At 45.1% G+C, this 14,983-nt stretch overlaps 1 protein-coding gene across 1 annotated transcript in view; it reads left to right on the top strand.

The window, feature by feature from the left end:
• Positions 1 to 14,983, top strand: part of zmat4a (zinc finger, matrin-type 4a) — a 97,658-nt gene that overhangs the window by 13,467 nt on the left and 69,208 nt on the right. Inside the window, exon 2 of the mRNA XM_061261151.1 lies at positions 9,185 to 9,286. Coding sequence (XP_061117135.1) covers positions 9,185 to 9,286 — 102 coding nt within the window. The remainder of the gene's footprint in view (positions 1 to 9,184; positions 9,287 to 14,983) is intronic.

Raw genomic sequence — 14,983 nt, 5'->3', positions numbered from 1 at the left:
CGAGATTCCACAACAATGCATTTGGACTGTGCATTGTTGCACTCTCTATGACGATGTTTTCTTCATCATCGCTGGAGGTGACTCGGCCTCCGTTGTTTGGCGGTTGTTGCTGGTGCCGTGTTATTTTATGCTCTCAGTCAGACTCACTGTGTGTTTTTTTGGCCTACACGTGAGTAATAGCTGTCTGCTGCTCTCCCAGCCTTCTGTTTCTGAATCAATGGAGCTGGCTCTGGGAAATCAGACACAATAATGAAGCATGATGATTTCCCAATCTTTTCTATCGCCTCCAGATCAATAACCTCACCACCTGTGCCCACTCAGACCGCTGATAATGGGTCGAGGTACTGCTTAGCAACAGCGGCGTGTGGAGCGCATCACAGTCTGTCTGCTCTCTGTTTGTCTTGCGCTGTTTTTTATTTAATTGATGTGTCTGCCAGAGTGAGAAATGCATTAAAATGCGTGTTTTATTGTGTGCAACAAATGGTTTCATTTTCCATTCCGTTCCATTCCCTGCTAATATCATCTTCTGAATACCTCCCAAATATCATTTTGTCAACATGGCGAGGAACAAAAAGTGTACAATGCTTTATTATGTGCATTTCTGAAAAAGGTATTTGGGTTTGGATGCACCCCTAAGATGGAAACTAAAAAAACAGAATGTACCTCTTTAAGATTCCACTTAAAACACACTGCAAATTCCTTTCCCAAGTCTTTTATCAGTGTTCATAGGTGTAAGTGTTCATTAGAATCCAGTAGAGTACACTCAGATATTTGAGTGAAAATTTCAAAGGTGCTTTGTCTATCCATGGTTTTTTTTCACACTTCAACTGTCAGCATTTGTAACTGTAATGGCCTAGAATCTCTCTATTTCACAAGTCCTGGCTTAGGTTATTTGTTTTCAATCATTTTCCTTTGTCTACTTTTGTTCCTCTGGCAGATTTTTTTCTGGCTTTTATTGTGTGCACTTTATATTTATTTCTCCCTTGTCCATCATCACAGAAATCATAATGGTTTGTCTTGTTTTGATGTGGCACTTTTCTCTGCTGAAATTTGATTTAGCACATGCTTTGTGGAGGCAGGTTAATGCCCTCCTGCCTATGCTAATTCCGCTGAATGGTATGAGACACTCTCTCTTTCTTCTTCTCTTCCTCCTCACCCCAGCTCTTCTCCCTGGGTGTGCTCTGATGTATTGCCATTGAGTCGCTGCCTTGTTGCAGCTGTGGTAATTAGCTCAGCTGGGACGCATGTCTCGCAGTGGCCCGGGTGCCAAACGGGACGTTCCAGAGCTCTGATCCAAAATGGCAGTGCCCGTGATCTCATCGCGGGAGCGCTCAATGCACCCCTGGCTGGCCTGCCAGTCTCGCATGCGCACCCCTGCATTATGCAAATGAGAAAATGTGCTGCCGATCTGTGGCTTTGTGTGCAACAGGATCGTCGTGCGTATTCAAACCTTTGGTGACGTTGATGAATTAGGAACACGTACCCTGAATGTTTTCTCTCCTCGAATCCCAGCGTTGGGATAACGTCTCGCCCTCTGTGCCTTCACTGTGTCTGCCGTGATATAGCAGCAAGCCTGCTCACATTCATTAGGAGATTGGCAGTGTTTGAAATGGAATACAAACAACTTTTCAAGTTAATGCGGCAGCTGAAAACGAGAAGGAGAGAGTTCCCCTGCTATTTAGTAAAAAAATATATGCACGCAAGCTGTCAATCATTTGTAGCTAACACACACACACACACACACACACAGACACACACACATACAAAAGTAACTGGTATATTCTGGAAGCCCCTGCTGAAACAGCATTGCGGTCTGTTTATTAAAGAGTGTCCTCTAGATTGAGTAGAGCCAGACTCGTCCTGAAGGTGCTTCTCTATCTCTCTTTGGACAAAATGACAAACAGCTCGTAGCAGTCAAAACTCAGTGGCACTAAAGTTTGGAGAAACTTTGAATACTGTGCATGTCAGCAGTTATTGCAAGCAGTTGGCTCTGTAAAATCCAATATTAATTTGGTATTGTCAGTGTGACTATTGGACGACAGTACCTTTTAACAGGTTCAGACCCCAGAAAATGCAGACATAATGAATATATTGATTCCGATGTCCTTTACTGTACACTTGATGGACTGTGACTAATTAAACTAGAAATCTAAGAGGCATAGTTCAGATTATGTCTATATTTAGAAACCTTCTGGATCTTGTAGTCTTCTGTTTTTTTATTCATACATTTAATGAAGTGATCTCTAGGGTGACTGGTATAGTTGCTGAAATGCATCACTGGCTGATGCCCACTAGGGTGAACACTATAAATGTTTCTTCTGGCTGGTTTCAGGATCACAAGTCAATCGCACAGCAAAAATGTTCTTGTTAAATGAATACCTACAGTGTTCATGTAATTCCAGTGGGGAGAATATACACTGTAGCCATGTTGTCTAGTTTCCACTAAAACACAGTACATACAGAACTTTATTAAAATTGATTTTATACAGAACATGAAGCTATCTGAATCTGAATTTGAACATTTTGCTGTGCAGGGTGTCATCTGAGGTTTCATCTCATCCATCCAACCATCCATCCAGGTGTAACCTGATGCAGGTATATCTCCTTCCTGTCCCTACTCTTTCAGAAGAAAGGGTTATTTGGCTCGTCTCCGTGGAGGAACCCTTTTCAGTTCTTTATGGAACCCTCTGTCATCAGTGTGAAGTGTGTAAACTCCCAGACAAGGAATCATTTTGCCTGATAAAGAACATTTGAACAAGATTGAGTTGTTCTATGGAGTCGCAGGGAATCACCGGGAATTGTAGGGTTCCCTTAGCAGTGTAGATCTCGTCAGTGGGATTCACAGAGATGGTAAATGGTAAATGGTGGGCATTTATATAGCGCCTTTATCCAAAGCGCTCTACAATTGATGCTTCTCATTCACCCATTAATACACACGTACACTCACAAACCAACGACGAGTCCCACCATGCTGCCAGTCTCACCATGCTGCCAGTCCCACCATGCTGCCAGTCCTGCCATGCTACCAGTCCCACCATGCTACCAGTCCCACCATGCTGTCAGTCCCACCATGCTGCCAGTCCCACCATGCTGCCAGTCCCACCATGCTGCCAGTCCCACCATGCTGCCAGTCCTGCCATGCTACCAGTCCCACCATGCTACCAGTCCCACCATGCTGTCAGTCCCACCATGCTGCCAGTCCCACCATGCTGCCAGTCCTGCCATGCTGCCAGTCCTGCCATGCTACCAGTCCCACCATGCTACCAGTCCCACCATGCTGTCAGTCCCACCATGCTGCCAGTCCCACCATGCTGCCAGTCCTGCCATGCTACCAGTCCCACCATGCTACCAGTCCCACCATGCTGTCAGTCCCACCATGCTACCAGTCCCACCATGCTACCAGTCCCACCATGCTGCCAGTCCCACCATTCTGTCAGTCCTGCCATGCTGCCAGTCCCACCATGCTACCAGTCCCACCATGCTGTCAGTCCCACCATGCTACCAGTCCCACCATGCTGCCAGTCCCACCATGCTGCCAGTCCCACCATGCTGCCAGTCCTGCCAGTCCCACCATGCTGCCAGTCCCACCATGATGCCAGTCCTGCCATGCTGCCAGTCCTGCCATGCTGTCAGTCCCAGCTGTCAGTCCTGCCATGCTGCCAGTCCCACCATGCTGCCAGTCCCACCATGCTGCCAGTCCTACCAGTCCCACCATGCTGCCAGTCCCACCAGTCCCACCATGCTGCCAGTCCCACCATGCTGCCAGTCCTACCAGTCCCACCATGCTGCTAGTCCCGGGCTTGACCTCACACACTTCAGCACGTGGTGTAACTCTTGACAGCCATGTCTCATGGATCAGTGCCTCTGCCTGTGACGCACACTGTCAGCCCATAAAGCCACAGATCCACCTTCAGGAGGAGGGCGGAAAGCGCTCGCCGTTCCCCCTCCAAAGCGGGTGTTATTTTTCAAATCTTCAGCGTCGCCGAAGGGTTTCGCCACTTTCGTCATTTCTCAGCGCTAAAGCAGGATGAGTGAGGGCCGTCATTTTGTCTGCGGCCGCCCAAGCTGGGCGGGAGGGCCACAACTCATCTTAAGATTCTCACTGGTACTGGAATAGGAATGATGGGAACCCATTACCGCCTGGCTCTGGCTAAAATGGATTTCCACTCCGCTGCAAGTCTTGAAACAAACTGCAGATGAGGCGTTCCCAACAAAACAACCAGTGTGTGAGTATGTGTTTCCTTGTACTCGCAACACACGACCAATTAATATGGAGGAATAGTGGCCCCATTGAACAAACAGAAGGCCCAGTTGGAGAGGAAGAGGTCTGCTGTCCCAGTGTCTGGATCCCAACCTCGAATGTGGTTTCTCCTCATCAGCGGGAAGTGAGCGCATTATCGTTTTGCGCGAGACGATGATTGACCTCCCCGAGCACACATAACGGTGCCCGTGAATAAATAACGCCTGGCCAGAGAGAAATAAAGCACAGGTTTGGCAGTGTCACGCTGTATTTTATCGATCCTCATTCCCATTTCCATACTGCATGGGTTGCCAGCACGGAAATGTGGAGCACGGTAAGAGAGTGAGATGTTTCTCGTGCCAGACGAGAGATCCGTTGTGGAAGATCCGGTTCTTGGAAAGTAATGGGTTCCCAGAGGTATCTGGAAACACGCAAGGACTAGGAGCTGAGGTGCACCGATCCCCAACACGTCTGTACTTCAGAAGGAGGTTTGAAGAAGGCCTCTCCTTCACTGCAGCTTCCGAAGGGGACTGAGCTCGGTTAATAATTCAGCGTTTTTCTCGTGTGGAGCTCATAGGATTGCAGTTGGGACTCAATACTGAGGGGGGGGGGGGGGGATACAGCGCTTAAAGCCCCCTTTTTCAGGCGTCTGTCCTGGGGAATTTGCGCTTTGTCTTCTCCCGGGGATGCAGTGGTGCTCCCTTTTAGCCGATTAAGAGCCTAAAGACTCGCTGAGCTCTTCCAGGTTTTGCACGTTTCCTCTCTTCCCCCGTTCCGTGGCGGGCACCCCTTCAGTTCGACGGGTTTACCGTCTGCCCCCCTCGTCCCCGCCATCTTCCCGTGCCTCGGGTCAGTGAAACAGCTTGGAGCCCTCTGGCCCCCTGGAAGTGTGCTGCCAAGTTCACACATCCCAGGTGTTTCAGAGGCCACTGAATTAGAGATGAGGAATCACAAAGAAGCTGCCCAAAGCCAGATAAGACTGACTGGAACGAGATTATTTTTAATGCTTCCGCCCATTATCCCACCAGCGGTTTGAATTTTAAGAAAGTGGAGCAATTTTAAACGACGAATACAAATGAAATTTCGAATAATTTGACTGTAAGGATTTTTTCTGAAAAATATTGCCAAACAAGTTAACAAACATTATGCTCAAAAATGTTCCCAGGTTTTGGTCAGAAATGACATCCCTTAATAGGATTCAAAGCATTTGTAATCCGAGTAACAGTATGGTTATGAAAACAAGCCACGCATTTGAAGAGAAATGTAAAACTGAAAGAACTGCGTTACTGCCCGGCAGTTAGCAAGTTAGTTGGTTCAAGTGTGTTCCCCACCCTCCCCCGATTGATATGTTATTCCACCCTGATCACTCTCGCACATGGGGAACTAACAAGCCATGGGTAGTGGGGATTGAAAATAAATAGATAAGAAAGAAGAGTGTTTATGTGGTGTCAAGGCTCTGGGCCACAGAAGCAGATAATGTGATATCTAGGAAAGCTCCCTTCACTCATAGTTTATTTGCTCGGCCGGGATATATCCTGCCATTTAAAAGGCCTTTTCCCACCCAAGAGATTTGTATTGGGCTGTCAATTTTCCATCTCGACAGGGAGCAGCCGAAGGCACCAACTGTTTCATCATATTTGATGTTTGGTTCAAGCCTTTCCCCTCTAACCCACCACCCCACCACCCTCCTGCTCACTCCCTCTGCATTTTCTAATATGTATTTCTACTCTGCAAAAAGCCACTGTCTTAAAAAGCACTTTAGTCTCATAATAATATTACATGATGATTTTTTTCTCCCATGTAGCTTGTCGTAAGTAAATCTTTGTTTGAGAAGTGACATTTTCTTATTCCATTGGCAAATATTGAAATGAGTCAGACTGTCCTTACCTCCCTGGTAATATTTGGGTCTTATAGTATTTAGCAAAAAATGAAAATAAATCAAGATCAGTTAGTCTCAATATAAAACCTGTACAGTTAGCCCCAGGTTTCTGAAAAACACATTTAAACAAAAAACATCACAGGTGGAACACTGCCAAAAACATATAGCTTCATATCCATAATTTCTATTTCTCCAAAACAGATTCCTACGGGAATTTGATGTAGAAAATAAATTATATTATTTTCTAATTTTGTCCCATTTGTTTTTTTTAAAATTAGTTTTAGTTAAATTACTGCTTTTTACCTACAAGCCAAAATGTTCATATTATGTTCTTCTTTCTTCAAAATGGCCATTAAATAAATCATTCTTGTTTTGTTTATTTGCGTGAGGTTATTAGATTTCTGTGGCTGTGTGAGTCACCTGATGGGTGAGCTGCTGGAGTCTACGGCAGCCACACTCAGGACCAGGAAAGACAGATGGTGAAGGGCATCGTAGCTGAGTTTCTGAACTTATTTTCACCTGTAAGCACAGATGCTGTTTTCAATGCAGGCTGTGCAGCCGTAGCAGTAGAAATTGAATTCAGGTTGGTTCCAGCTCTACTGTATACTGGATCAAGTAATCTGATTGTGAATAATTGCCTCTACAGGACCGCACTACAGTATTGACATTGAGCATAATCATATTAATGATAATAAATTGTGATATGTATGAAATATAAGGTTATATTCATTCTTATTTATGTGATTACACATAATGCAGACTAGATAAAAATATGACGAGAATGACAACACCAACATATTTCTCCCAAGTGTCTGTAGTTGGACAGACTAAAGCTTTCATATGCTGCAAGCCTGGAATTGTTTTCTCAATTTTGACGGGTTTTGTATGATTGTACGAGAGATTGAATGTTCCAAATAAATAATGGAACCCCTAATAGACGTGCTAAATGAGTTATTAAGAATAGAAATGGCGAAGGCCCACGGACGAGAAGAGAGCGCATTGAGAAAATTGCTTCTTGCCAAGGCCCGTCCCGTAATTGCTGTGCCCAAGCACGTCTTCACTATATTGCTTTCTGAAAACTTTCCCTACACTTTTGAAAGTTACCAAAACTATACTGCAGCGTGAAATGGAATGAAAATGGGGGGGGGGCATGGTGGTCGTACTGGTTCAGACCGATCACTGAATTAGTGATGCGTAAAAAAGAATGTACCCAAAGCCAAATATGACTGGTCTGTATGAGATTATTTTTAATGCTTCCTTCGATTAGTCCACCAGCAGTTTGAATTTTAACTAATATAAAATGAAATAAATTTTAAAAAATAGTATCGCCTCACAAGAAGCAGGTTCTGCATTCAAATCCCTCTCCTCTCTGCGTGGAGTGTGCATATTCTCCCCGTGCGTGAGTGTGTGTATTCTCCCCGTGTGTGAGTGTGTGTGTGTTCTCCCGATGTGTGAGTGTGATATTCTCCCTGTGTGTGAGTGTGTGTGTATTCTCCCTGTGTGTGAGTGTAAATGGTAAATGGTTGGCATTTATATAGCGCCTTTATCCAAAGTGCTGTACAATTGATGCTTCTCATTCACCCATTCATACACACACTCACACACCGACGGCGATTGGCTGCCATGCAAGGTGCCGACCAGCTCATCAGGAGCATTTGGGGGTTAGGTGTCTTGCTCAGGGACACTTCGACACAGCCCGGGCGGGGGATCGAACCGGCAACCCTCTGACTGCCTGACGACTGCTCTTACTGCCTGAGCCATGTCGCCATGTCGCCCTTATATTCTTCCCGTGTGTGAGTGTGTGTGAGTGAGTGTGCTATTCTCCCCGTGTGTGAGTGTGTGTGTGAGTGTGATATTCTCTCCGTGTGTGAGTGTGTGTGAGTGTGTGATATTCTCCCCGTGTGTGAGTGTGTGTGAATGTGTGATATTCTCCCCGTGTGTGAGTGTGTGAGTGTGTGTATTCTCCTGTGTGTGAGTGTGCATATTCTCCCCGTGTGTGAGTGTGTGATATTCTCCCCGTGTGTGTGAGTGTGTGATATTCTCCCCGTGTGTGAGCGTGTGAGTGTGTGTATTCTCCTCTGTGTGAGTGTGTGTATCCTCCTGTGTGCGAGTGTGCGTATTCTCCCCGTGTTTGAGTAGGTTACTTTACTCCAGGGACCTTCGTTTCCTCCCGCGCTGAGTGACGTGCGTGTCTGGTTGCGTGTGCTCCTGCCGTCGCCCTTGACTGAGGCATTGGCCTCAGCACTGGAGTTGGGTCCCAGGCGACCGGCTGAGGCTGCCAACTGCTGCTTAGGAATTAGGAAGGGTCGAATGGAGGGGACAGATCGCCCCACGGGGTTCAATGAAGTGCAGTATATATAAAAATCACTATTTCCAAATCAAAGAGCCCATTACAGAAAATGAAGGTATTAGCGGCCTAAACTGGCTTTATTGTTTGGGGACACATATGCTGTATGTATATATTTGAATATGATTTCCTGTGGCACACAGTAATGTGCAATAATTCATACTAGATTTCCATTAAGGTGAGATTTGGGCTGAGAGGAAACTGATGTGAGGAGGCTTGATATCAGTCCCTTAGTTTATTGGTATGGGTTCTAATTTGCATTACATCATGCTTGAGGAGGCAATGGAAATTTGGGGCACTTGAATGTTTACGAGCAATTTACCAAATTCAAGCAAGTGCAAAATATGAAACAGGCAATGAATCCAAAGTATACATCCTTCCTCATGCCTTTGAGCGGGAAGATATTCCTTAATTAGGATTTAGTGGCAATTTCTCAATAATGTGTATCTCTGCAAGATAGAAACGACCTCCTGGTTCTGTGCACGAAAGGAATAACACCCTGTCTTGAAGAATCAATAGTATCATCATTAGGCCGTTTTTTTACACGGCATCGTTGCTGGTGCAGATTCCATTGGAATGCTCCGGAATGTCCTCAGGCTCACGGCAGGGTTCCGCTGGCCGCGTAATTAATCCCGGCGTTCCGCGCCGCAGCGCTCCGGGTTTTCCCGTTGCAGTGCCTCTGCTCTAAACACGCCGCTCCGTGTGCCTCTCTCCGCAGATGAAGTCTACGGAGGTGGACCAGGGCCTCTTCACCGACAGCTACTGCCGCGTGTGCAGTGCCCAGCTCATCTCTGAGTCCCAGCGGGTGGCCCACTACGAGGTGAGGAACGCCGTCCGCCGCACCCGTTCCCGCGCTGCCTCTCTCTCACGCGCATGCTCCCGCTGTTGGGTCCCAACACACGCTGTCTTTCAAATAACCTCCTTCTCTGGCTGTCTCCTGGGAATGTAATTTCTCCCTTATCTCCTGCTGTGGAATCACACAGCGGCGCTCCACAGATGCTGTATATACAGAGTTCCTGCCGAGGGAATTTACAGTAAGAGGTTTTGTCCCATTCCAGTGCAGGAGCCAGCTCTTATTTACAGTACAATGCTGCCATGAAGGCAATACTCAGCTGCCATTTTAAATGTAGTGTTCTGAGGGCTTGAGGCTTTTCTATCTGCTTGCTCACAGGTCGTAATCATAAAAAAGTGTATCTGGCCTGCCCTTTAACCTAATACTGAACATTTCATTAAACATGAAAATGAGTGCATAAAAAGTGATTGTAATAGTCCATAAAACCTGACAGTTTTATGATCGGGACTTGCTTAAATTTTATTTCTTGTCTGGCGTACGATCACCAGCTGTTGAAATATTGATAAATTCAAAGCCACTGCTTCAATGTACCTTGACTTCAGGCGTTTGGCTATCTATTCAGAAGCAGAGCTGTGCAGAACGTACTTTGGGGCGTTGTTTTCAATCATTTGGGGGTGAATTGTGTTTGTGATTTGGTATCACACCCTGAAATGTGGTTCAGACGGAAAAGTAATTTGACCCAGCCGTCAATGGTAGGATAATGAATGTGTTCAGACAGCCAACATAGTAAACTAGGAGTCTCCGTACCCCCACATTGTAAAGTATTCATTTTGTTTTTGTTGGTTTGGCATCCTTCATTAGGGGTGGATCTGTGAAGATTCTGTTGCCCTGTTGCTATCTCCGTCTTAATCTGGGAACAGAATCAATCACCCAGTCTATGCATGTTCTTTCACTTAAGGCTTGTCTATGCTAGATGTTGACTGAAAATAGCTATCATGTACTATCATAAAATATATTTAATGAACAGGGAAAAATCATCAGCTTATAAACTTCTGTTTATGGGTATTGTGGTATTTTTAGTGATTTATGTAGTTGAGGTAATTCTTTTATGATGAACACAAATGACATAAATGTAATGCTAATGAAGAGAATTGTGCACCAGCAGTGATCCTTAAAATGAGGACAAGACATTGTAAAGCTGCCATTTTAATTAGATCGCTCTTTAATTAGATCTGCATAGTCAGCAAACAATGTTAGATGCTGTATAGCCACATATTTGTGATTTTGCATTTTGAACTTATTTTCTGAGTTTCTAATTTGATCTGAGTTTTAAAGGCAAAATGAAGGCATCCTGTTATTGCCTTTTTCTGTTAAGGATGGATGTTAACCCCTGCATAACAGACATCAGAGTCAGAAACTGCTGCACTGTAGTACAAAACCAGTATTACTCACTTTGTAGTTCAATGTAACATTACTGTTTTTCAAAGAAAAGTGAACGTTGAATTATGTGTTGAAGTACTTTGAGCACATAGTGTAACTGTGTAATACCCATTTCCTATAGAAACTGAGTCCTCCTTCACTGATCTCTTTCATCTTTTTCACTAGCGTACGCCAGCCACAAGTAAGGTTGCCCCAAGGAAGGTTGTTCATTAAGTGGCACAGCAGTTTTGGAGAATGTTCAGCAAAACCTGCCGCTTTCAGTGACTAACGACAATGTGACAATGACCGTGTGCGATCGCGGTAATTGTGTGAGCTGTGCTATGCAATGGAGAGCTTGCGTTAGTCACCTTCCTGGCTGACTGTAGAATTTCCTGCCATTGCATTGATCCTTTACTTTCTATGCCATTCATTTCCTCCAATACCTTACCTCCAATAGTGCTTTTCAGCCAGCAATCTCACTGTCGAAGTCTCTCCCGGGATGCTGGAAATGTGAATATTAACCTCAGTGATGAAATAATCTTTGCGGCCATTTCACCCGCAGTTTGCCGCCATTTAAATGGCTGCAGCTTCTGAAAGGAGCCAGAAGGTGTGAGCGCAGTGCCCCCGCCCTCACAGTGCTGCCCTGGCTCCTGATAAAATATTGGATTGAGTTCAGAGTCATCTTACGGGCCTATATGGCATTATATGGGTTATCTCTGTCCTATTTGGCTGACTTACTGAAGGCCGATATTCCAGCCTGTGCATTCTGCTCCAGCAATGGCGAAAAGTCGGCAGGCGGTAGGTCCCCCTCATATAGAGCTCCTATAGTGCGTTATGAAACAGTCATCCTGCGGTACTGAGGGAATCACTATTTTTAAATCACGACTGAAAACACACTTATTTATAGCCTTCATACACCTACCAAGCTCAGTCTTTTAATAAGCCATGCAATTTATTTTTACCTGTCTATTTTAAAAAATGTATCAGTATTTGTGTTCTCGTCCTCATTTGCTATTTCATTTAATCGTAGTATTAATGTATAACCCCATTTTCTTAACACAAGCGTGAAAATGACATACCCGAAATAAAATGGTTACTATTCTTGAACCCTTTTAAGTACCGGCATAATCTCTTTTGAAAGGCTTATAACCCTTTGGGGTTTTCAAAATTAAGTGGAAGTGTTTTCTGTTTTTCAGTGGATACAGATTATTGTGGCTTTGTAGAATTATAACCTATGATGCATTTGGTTCGCTGGACCCTTGCCGCGAATAGGACACTGATATTACTTTGATTCGTGTCGTCTGTGGATTTCCAAAATGCAGAGAAGACGAGGCCCCCCCACATTTTGCCACCCACATGTTCCAAAATAAGGAACTGTTGTTGCTAAAGCAATGGCATCTTAAAATAGGTTATAGAGATAGAATTGTGAGTTTTAATTGCTTTCAAATGGTATATCCTGTTGCCATAGTGATTGAAAATTGCGGTGCGAACAAAAATTATTAATGCAAAAAAAATTAAGAGCCACTCCGGACCAGCCTGCGAGACCTAAAGGCTTAATACTGTCCATTTACTACCTTCTTACAGCCTACCCGTTTCTAACCTTTTCATGTCCGTCTCTTTTCCTCTTATTTTTGCCCCTTGATTTCTAATAGTGTGATGAGGCCTTGTCGTTAAATGCACATTAAGCTGAAATTAACTTGAAATTAAAACTCGGTGGTGGCATATCATAGCTTGTCACCCTTTCCCACTGTGGATGTGCTTAATTTAACTTTGTTTTGGACTGTTACCGGGCAGAGGAAGTTCCCTTTTTTTCCCTCCGAATCTGAGATACCGGTTCTCAATTCCTTTTTGTAGCCGTGGCTAAGGCTGAACTTTGTTCAAAGTGGCAGGGCTACCACGCCTGGGTTTGGAGTTGAATCCAAAGCTTGGTTCACACCGATTATTCCTGGATGGGAGCCCATAATAGGACAGTATACAGCGCCTTGTTGTCATCAACATTTCCAGGGCTCATTTGAATCGCATCTCATATCGACGGCGTCTCTGTCTTGATTTCTTTATTTCCAGTGTATTGTCCCCCGTGTGTCTCTGGTAATTGGCTCCCATTATGGCGATGGTCTCGGAAACGAGTCTGTGCTACACTTGAGAGCAGTGCTGAGTTATTGTTTATCTCTTTCGCCCAATGCTGTGTGCGTCTGCGCTTTGTTTGCTTTCTAGGTTACTACCATTACGCCTGTATGTAATTCCCCCATGGGTGGATGCTGAAAGGGAAGAATTGTGTTGTGGCTGTAAATATTCCTGAACAAACATCTGTGCCTGTCTCAGGGACCGAATTTCAGCATGTCAGTCTCAATCCTCTGTAACATGGGCTCCAGGTTTTCACCTTGGGAGCAATTCTGCTGAGTATCTTGCATGCTCAAATATGGAACGATAATGCAACACGTCGAGACACCTGAATGCACAATGCATTCACACACACAAACATTTATTTTGGTTTAGCTACTGATCTCAAGCCCCCTCATGACCGCCCCCGTGTGGGCCACAGTTTGAGAAAACTGTTCTTAATGACCACCATCCCCGTTAGTCCAGCATCCATATGTCATAATGCGTGACCTCTGTCAGGTTGTGCAGTGACCTTTTGGCCAACGCCTGGGGCAGGGGCCACAGTGAGAGGTGGTTCAGTCTGCTGACACGTACACACTGAAATAAACCCCAGTCGGCCCTTTGCACAGGGTTCTTTAAAGATCGAGCCGCGGCGTTGTTTTCCCCCTGCCTCCCCTGTGTGCGCGCCCTCTGACCCTCGCTTCATGAGTAGCGTGTAACCTGCGCTCTCTCTGTAGTTCCCATGCTGCCTCGGGCCTCTGCCCCGCGGCGGTCTCCAGTGCGTCTTCACCCTGTTACATATAAATGAAGAAGGAGATGGAAAATGGCAGGGCCGAAGGGATCAATGTTTCCCTTCAGCTATGGTAATATCATCAACCCGCGGGCCTGAGTGTCCCCTTTAGACTAGCATGCATATGCTGGTCATGCCCTGTTTGTTCGACCTAGCCTTCTCCTGGAGGACATCATCTACAACACTGACCTTCTCTCTAATTAATAAGCCCCCTAACCTCCTTGTCAGGGGAGGCTTATTAATTCACCCAAGGCACGTGTATGCATATTTCTGTTATCTACTCACGCGTCTTATACAGAATGCGGATCCTTGTCGGACACATCTGCATTGTCCCATCGGAGGGAACAGTAATGAGTTCATTAAAAATATCCAGTGGTAAATAAATGGTTTGATGAATGTTAGCGCTGCAAGCTTTTCAAGGGCAATCGGCTAAGCAAACAACTAATTACAGAAAAAATACTGCAAGGGAGATATTTGCTCGTCATTCTCTGTAGAATAACTTTAATGTCTTTTAGCCGTCAGTAAATGCCTTCTCCTCCCCCTGGGCAGCATCATCACCCTGTTTATTTCCATCGAATCATGGACCATGACAGCCCATCACACACACATACACACACGATCCTGTCTGTCGATGTGCCCCTCTCTACAGGGAGGCTGGAGCGCTGCTTTCAGGACCTGTGTGTTCAGCGAATGTTAAATGAGACAATGAAGGGGTAGGAGAGACTGCTGTTAATGCTCGTACCTTTCTCCCGTCGCAGCAGAATCAGAGCTTTCTGTCCAATCCCGCCGTCCCAAACAGCGGTACTTACAGTCTATTTCCAGACTAACCAGTGTTTAATTTTGAAACGGGATGACACCGTAATGGATGTTTGCGATCGTCCTTGGAAAATCCGGAACAATCGATGGAAGCAATATGAAAACGCTCCAGTGACGCCGCAGATCTGTGTATTGTTGGGCTCTATGGAGACCACTTTCTCCAAATGGTCTTTTGTGGCAAATATGACATGCAGTCTGTCAGCTCCTATTGTCCATCAGAGAAATAAAGAAAGCCACCATTTTCTGAAGTGGCATCCTGCTTGGAATGGGTTTGTTGCTTGTCACGTGCTTTTTTTCTTTCTTTCTTTCTTTCTTTCTTTCTATCTTTCTTTCTTATCTTCTCCCTGAAATTGAAGGGTAATTTGTGCTGTCATGTCAGCCTGGGTGTTTACTCTTTGTCAAGGAACAAATGTGAGAAACAGTCAGAATATCTCTTTTTTTGTGGAATTTGAGAAGTTGATGCAGCAAAGGCTGTGGTGGCATTTGCTCATCTCTGCTCTGCAGCCCTGCCTTCTGCAGGCAGTAGCTCATAATTAATTAGCCTCATAAAGACAGAAAATGTCTGTGATTTGGAGGCTTCACTCGATTGTTTCTCATGT

This window comes from Conger conger, chromosome 11, assembly GCF_963514075.1.
Source record: "Conger conger chromosome 11, fConCon1.1, whole genome shotgun sequence".
NCBI lineage: Eukaryota > Metazoa > Chordata > Actinopteri > Anguilliformes > Congridae > Conger > Conger conger.
The sequence above is the reverse complement of the archived record's forward strand: the minus strand, read 5'-3'. Positions and strand labels throughout refer to the sequence as shown.